The sequence below is a fragment of the Apostichopus japonicus genome, chromosome 6 (assembly GCF_037975245.1).
Source record: "Apostichopus japonicus isolate 1M-3 chromosome 6, ASM3797524v1, whole genome shotgun sequence".
NCBI lineage: Eukaryota > Metazoa > Echinodermata > Holothuroidea > Aspidochirotida > Stichopodidae > Apostichopus > Apostichopus japonicus.
The window spans coordinates 14239936-14247500 of NC_092566.1; the positions used below are offsets into that span (position 1 = coordinate 14239936).

Consider the following 7565-nt stretch of genomic DNA (forward strand, 5'->3'; position numbering starts at 1 on the left):
CCACAAGCTTATCAGAGAACTAAGTATTGTTTTAATGAAAGACAATATTAAGATACCAGCAAAATAACCTATAATAATAATACTACTAAATATAATACTAATATAATACTATAATAATAATACTAATAAATACCACGTGACTTACAAGAGTATGCAAAACGTAGTATTACATCTTGGAATTGTGTTTTAAGTATTCAAGAATCTTCTGTGGAATTAGTTTCATGTTTTAGTTTTCACGGGATGGAAATATGATTTTGGCCAACTTTTCGACACTCTCGTTGACTGAATAATACTGAACGTGCCTGTTTCTCTTGAACAACATATTTCACCGTATTTATCTGTATTCTTTGTATTTTCCTCCCGATCGTGCATTGGTAACTTCAATCAAAAACTCAATCAACTGTAATTGTTGTTTTCGTCTCGTACAGCGACACCGCCAAAATTCAAGTCTGTATGACTTCACTGATCTTGAACATAACAAGTTTCGCGAGGTCAGATTCCAAACTGCTATGTGTACTGCTATGTCTTCGAATGCAATTGAACCACATATCATATAGTTGCATCATCAATATAATATTTGCAACAGCAGGCCTACATTAAATTTGTGTCAATTAATTGAAGTCCTCGCGTTCTCAACATTAAGTTTTTTCCGTGGATCTTCCGAACTTCCGTACCTTGGGTCATCGAGCACAAACAAATTCACATATATTATACATGATCTTATTTTAGTTTGTATCATCATTTCTAAACGGGATTACATCAACATGGGACGACATTGTCGCATTGAGCGTCTAGGAATTATTCTGTGCTTTATATGTACTGTAACCGTTGGTTGGTGGTACACCGAGCACAATGTGCGACGATATACATTGACAATTCAAGGCGAAGAACGAATAGACATTGTCAACACAAGAAACACGAGTGTACAGGCAACAGCAACATACCAAAGGAACATCTTTACAATAAGGTAAACCCATCATTAAATGCAAGCGCCGTCTATGTGTAAACGCTAGATTTGAACGAAATCTGTTATATATTCATTAATGATAATTATGCTACAATTACATCACCGATTCATGTTTAGAGCAGAGGCCTAGGCCTCAAGGCCCTGCGAAGAAGAGTTTTGAATAGTTAGTAGGCATACGCAAAAACTTGATCACAATATCAACAATCCTTTTGTTGCAGTTCAAAACTGAGCATTTCTATCAATTTCATCACAGTAATATCTCCAACCAAACTGCTATTTTTGATGAGCAGAACGAGAAATTGTTTCTGTATGGAAAATTGTTACAACGTGAACACAAATTCAACGGAAAAAACATTGAAAGACTGAGGTAAGTAGCCTACATATATAAGCGTGCAAACTATGATATGTTACTAAGTAAATGATGTAAATGGTGGCGGAACATTTGCCGATGGTTTTCTTCATTCAGTTCACATATTCCATCACAACAGTAGACTTGTACATTCACACGAAATGTTTTTCCCGTTTCAACCTATGCACATATTATATGACCATTTCGTTCTTGGTAGATCATTATGCAGACCGAAGGTGTGTATCTGCTGTTGAACTGATCTGTGTTCAACTTGACAATACTGCCCAAGACACAACTCTCTCAATAACTATATAGCCCTGACATGACATATGCAGACATATGTAGTCAAAATGAGGCTCACAGTTATGGTGTAATATATGACAAAGATATGTTTAGTGGCTTGTGCATTTGACCAGAATCAATGATAAGGATTACCTTTTTTACAATGATCCATAGTTCCTCTTAGACAAGCAGGTGGGTTATGTGATATTGCCAGGTGGAATATTCAAAAAGTTTTCATTCAGTTACCTGTAAGTTTATGTAATTCTATAGCATGATCGTGAATAATTCTCCTCAACTCTTAACCTTATATATGCCTCAATGATTATTCAACGCTGTTGTGGGTGGTCCTTTATATTTACTTACCACCATTGAAAGAAAAATACAAGAATACAAATTACAATGTTTTACAGACAGGAAACATTTTGTTTTCCTTTTTGCATAGGGAAGAAATTCACCAGGAGTTGGGAACAAATATAACTAATCTATTGTTTGTTACTAAAGAAAATTCTCCGATCGGATCAAAGTTACCTTATGTCAGTGGGAAAGGCCTCTGGAATGTGTCATCCAAATTTTATGAATCACTACCAAAGGTAGGAAAACAATAAACATAACGAAACAACTGTTCTGATGATATGGGTTTTTATTTCTGGACAACGAAAATCCTCAACCCTAGCATTTTCGTTTTCTAACTAATTATAAATCAGCACGCGCCTCTTCAATTTGTTAGTTAACATTAGAGTATATGACATAATTTTTCAGTGAAGTGTGTCAGCATCTACATGGTCAGTGCTGTCCTTGGTTCATTTAACAACATGGGATCATCAACTTCCTATGTTTTACCTCATTCACCAGTCCAGGCTTGCGGATCATTCACTGCAAGACTCTTGAAGTCACCAACTTGTATGATTGTATGTGAACATAGGTCTAGATACTCTATGGACACTTTTGCTCTGTACATGTAAATACCATGTGAAACAGACACGATGGTGTAAAGCGAAGGAAACAAGAAATTTATGATCGAAGTTTAGTTCTAAAGCAAATTGACAAAAGGAAACGAGAGCTCGTGTTTAAGTCGGATACTTATATGAACGAACATAAAATCTCCCGAAACTAATCTCCTTTGCTATACAGTTGTTACGAACAAAAAGAGAGTTCACTAACATCTTATGGGCAAATATGGACTCAGCCTGTATTGGAATTGGTAAATAATGAAAACAACACCAGACGCTCACGAACATGTGTGATATTCTCAGAAAAACCCAATTCAACTCCAACCCATCTGCCAGCTCTCCCTGTGAAATCTTCCTGAAACATAAAATAACTGATGGTGACCGAAAACATGCTAACAAACTCCCTTCATTGGGTCCGTTTCGACTAAATCCGGACGCGTAAAGGTCTAGGGACACCTATGAACAACATTGTTCTAATCACTCTAACAGGCATTAGAAATCCTGAAAGGAACTGTAACTCCCATCAAAATCCATCAAAGATTGACCATTTAACAAGTCTTTTCTTATTTTTTAGTTTTATTTACAATTAAATATTTAGCTAATTATGGACATTGATGATGTAAAGGGGATTACTGCCTAAATATTTGTTATGTTATTACATTGCTGTCACAACCTTCGTTTCAAGGACACTGAACACAGTTCGTGGCCTCGGCCGGTTTTGTGATAATTTGTCTTCTTTGAAAAGAGGAACACCACATTATTCAAATGATATATTTGGGCTTGCAATGAGGGGTTAACTATAGGCTAATTAGGGCCAAAATATGAAATTTTAATGAGCGCAAAGCACCATATCATAGTTTGCACATAATTAATGAGTTTCCCAGATTTATAAAAACTACAAAAGTGTATATCTTGTCAATGAAATGAGCTTTTCATAAACTTTCAACAGATTTTGAATGATATTATTACACACAACATATGTACCGAATATGGAACAAATTGGCTAGGTGTCCGTAGTTCTTTAATTTTTCAGGCAACGTACACTACTCTGAGTGTGGTACTGTTCTTCTGTATCTCAAGAAGACATCACTGGTAGTCAGTCTAGTCGTTCATTGTAAAATCCAAATCTTACACTGTCAGATCAATTTTTATCAGAGAAAGGCGAAACCGCAAAAGGATCTGGAGGATCTAGCAAGACTGAGCCACGAGCGACTGAACCGACAGTTGTTGAATGACTCTTTGAGTTCCTTTGACAAAATGCTCCTTCACGTCGTAAAAGACGTATATGGAAATCGTATAACGTACTTGATCACCTTCCGTTCCAACATCATTTATATCTCATACTTGAGAGGTTCTTGTCTGTATTTTCCCCCTTCCATTGATGTGTGTGATTTACTACGTAGTTATCAGTGACCAAATCATTCTCCCTCGACTGATGATTGTAGATGGGTGCCATAGCACTCACCCACCCCCTCACAAAAACCACTGGTAATGTAATGAAAGCCTTGTTTTGAGACTGCAAAAGTATTTAATACTACGTTCAAAATTCGTAGGCCTACCGATTGATGAGAATATATCATGATAAGAAAAACAATAGATCAGACTTGTCTATTGGGATTGAGTAAGGTAAATGGAATGCAGCCAACATTACCAGGTGCTCTCTAAACCAATATTAACGGAATGTAAAATTGATTGTTCAGACTTCCAACCAGCAATGTATACAAACTCGTTATTATAGCTGCAACAACATTGCACTATTATAATCGCTATATTAACGCAATTAATACAATTAATCTGATTTTCGAGAAGAGTTTAAACATACATGTTGATATTATACGGGAATATACAAACTTGAATCGTCTGGAGTCGAGTGGGCGTGATGAAACGGTAAAATACATATAGACATTGCGCTATTTTTACGAGTAATATAGATAAATAAGTTTACTGATGTATATAACAAGCGTCCGTACACGTCAATTTAAATTTTGATATTAATTCATACTTCATAATAAATGAAGGGCAGCTGTTGTTACATTTTGCACTTGTCTTTGTTTACGGTAGGTGTGTAACATACAATATATAGACCGCCGGTATTGGTTTGATGATTCAATCAAAACTGCTATATATTTATTTAAAAATTCATCACGTTCAGTCTCAATCCCGGTTATTCTCTTAACATTGACCTATTTTACTTGGCATTGAGATTGACCCAACACATTTTTGGGACAGTGCCACTCACATACACTTATTAAGAGTTTAAAGTGTCAACATTATTTTCTTATTGTTCATTTTTTTTACATTCAGAACTATACGTTTAATAGGCTAAGCCGGTGCAGTGTGGTAGGCAACAGCGGTTCTCTCCTACACTCTAATTGTGGAAGGCATATAGACGAAGCTGAGTTTGAATATAGGTAAGTTGACATGAGAGTAATATACCTTTTGGATAACAAATCGTATTGCAGTAAACGGGGGAAAGATAAATTTGAGACATATTGGAGCAAATACTCTGTGTTGTTTTCTTGGCGGAGCATGCATGGTAAAGAAAGTAGGGACATTTAGAAAGTGCGCTGATTGTGCTTATTGAATTGACTTGCGTAAATATGTATATGTGGAATCTCACATTCAAAAGCAGTAAATCCCTACGATTTCTTCTTCTGTCACCACTTTATTGTCAAATAATCATGAATTTCAACGGCATTTGAAATATTCTCTTTTTAAAATTCTGCAGGTGTAACGCTGCACCCTTGAAACCTTTTGCAGCTGATGCAGGAGCTAAAAGTAACCTTACCTCTTTTAACCCAAGCATCTTTCGAAAAAGGTTAGTTCATATCGGTTGTGCAGTGATCTATCTATTTAACAACATTGCTATTATGCCGGTTTGTACATCTTTAACGGTAAGCCAACATTGTTGAAGCATGTGTAAAGAGAATGTCTGATAATATGCTCAGTGTACATCCTGTTGGAAAATGGGTTGAATCATCGATCAACGAGCGTGACTAGTAGTTGATCTTTATTATTATCATTATCTATCTATCTATCTATCTATCTATCTATCTATCTATCTATCTATCTATCTATCTATCTATCTATCTATCTATCTATCTATCTATCTATCTATCTATCTATCTATCTATCTATCTATCTATCTATCTATCTATCTATCTATCTATCTATCTATCTATCTATCTATCTATCTATCTATCTATCTATCTATCTATCTATCTATCTATCTATCTATCTATCTATCTATCTATCTATCTATCTATCTATCTATCTATCTATCTATCTATCTATCTATCTATCTATCTATCTATCTATCTATCTATCTATCTATCTATCTATCTATCTATCTATCTATCTATCTATCTATCTATCTATCTATCTATCTATCTATCTATCTATCTATCTATCTATCTATCTATCTATCTATCTATCTATCTATCTATCTATCTATCTATCTATCTATCTATCTATCTATCTATCTATCTATCTATCTATCTATCTATCTATCTATCTATCTATCTATCTATCTATCTATCTATCTATCTATCTATCTATCTATCTATCTATCTATCTATCTATCTATCTATCTATCTATCTATCTATCTATCTATCTATCTATCTATCTATCTATCTATCTATCTATCTATCTATCTATCTATCTATCTATCTATCTATCTATCTATCTATCTATCTATCTATCTATCTATCTATCTATCTATCTATCTATCTATCTATCTATCTATCTATCTATCTATCTATCTATCTATCTATCTATATATATTTAAAGTTGAAACAAATAAGCGAAATCTCGTAGTAAACGTTTAGGACGAACGTTGGTTGAAGCACCGTGATACAATTTCTGTCAACCAGTGACAGAACTGCATATCTTTGGGATTTGTGCACACGTGGGGATGGAGGCAGCGTAACATAGCATATGAAATAGAAACAATCGAAATCTCAGAGTTCTCGTTATGGACCTCTGCATGTCGCGTACACCGTGATATATGGAATATGCGTAACTTTTTTTCCGTTAAATCAAGGACTGTACAATATACTCCGATACGTCGTTTCATAAACGTTTTGTTTCATGTGATTTTATGTAATTTTATTAGTCGGAGTGTTAAGAAAAATTAAGCGCCGAGTTGCTAGGAAACCAATAAAATACTAACATTCATGAGAATTATAATATTATTTTCGCCATAGACGCAAATCCACTGGCAAACCATGTTTAATATTCCAACTTCAGGTCGTATTGATCTATGGATATAGTATAGTTAAACTAATTTGGGCGGGTCTGGGATGGATGAACGGTTTAATTTCCCATATGGAAGTCATTTAAATTTTGGCTCTGATAATCTGTTCTAATGTAGCCTACGTCAATGACAACCTCCTTTTATCAAATTCACAAGTAAGTTAGTGACGTCTAGTCTAGAATATCCCAAGGGTTAGGAAGCCAACTGAAGCTCATTTGAATGCCTAAATACATATTCCCTCTAGAGAATTGTGACACACTTGACGTAACATTGTCATCATCAGTCTCGATACAAGGGACTGGGCCTGACGGTGAATCAGTTAAGTCGTTTAGCTTTTGTGCCCAGGCTCTATTTTGGGTGGTTCCTTAAGGTATGATGATACTGATCATGTATGAACGACGACTTTTACCAAACCCTTTCTTTTCGATGAGTGTTCAGAAAGGTACGAGACAGGATTTAACTATTGCACACATTCCTGCTCTCGGGACCACCAGTTAACGTCCCCATCCGACGGACGAGATTGTATACCTCAGTTAGCATATATGACCACTTTCTGAAATGATCAAGGGAGGTGAATGCAAACCATTCATCATCAATGCAATGCAACTACAGTGAATGTAGTTGCTTCGAGGTCATTGAAGGAACAGAACCAAACCCCAGTTTTCAGTTCGCAAAACCAGATATACCAAATCCGCGAAAGAATCCGCTCAACAATTTTGAGTAGCCTTTGTCCAGAGAATCTGCATGGTTCCTTGTGAGGA

At 35.4% G+C, this 7565-nt stretch overlaps 1 protein-coding gene across 2 annotated transcripts in view; it reads left to right on the forward strand.

Annotated features, from left to right (window-relative positions):
- The first annotated feature begins 718 nt into the window (after nt 1–718).
- Nucleotides 719–7565, forward strand: part of LOC139969059 (alpha-N-acetylneuraminate alpha-2,8-sialyltransferase ST8SIA3-like) — a 32277-nt gene continuing 25430 nt past the window's right edge. The window contains exons 1-5 of one of the 2 annotated variants that reach the window (XM_071973802.1): nt 719–967; nt 1221–1334; nt 2041–2188; nt 4853–4959; nt 5277–5366. In XM_071973802.1, coding sequence (XP_071829903.1) covers nt 765–967; nt 1221–1334; nt 2041–2188; nt 4853–4959; nt 5277–5366 — 662 coding nt within the window. In that variant the 5' untranslated portion in view covers nt 719–764. Of the gene's footprint in view, nt 968–1220; nt 1335–2040; nt 2189–4852; nt 4960–5276; nt 5539–7565 lie in introns of those variants that run through there. The other variant, XM_071973801.1, reaches the window with a different exon arrangement.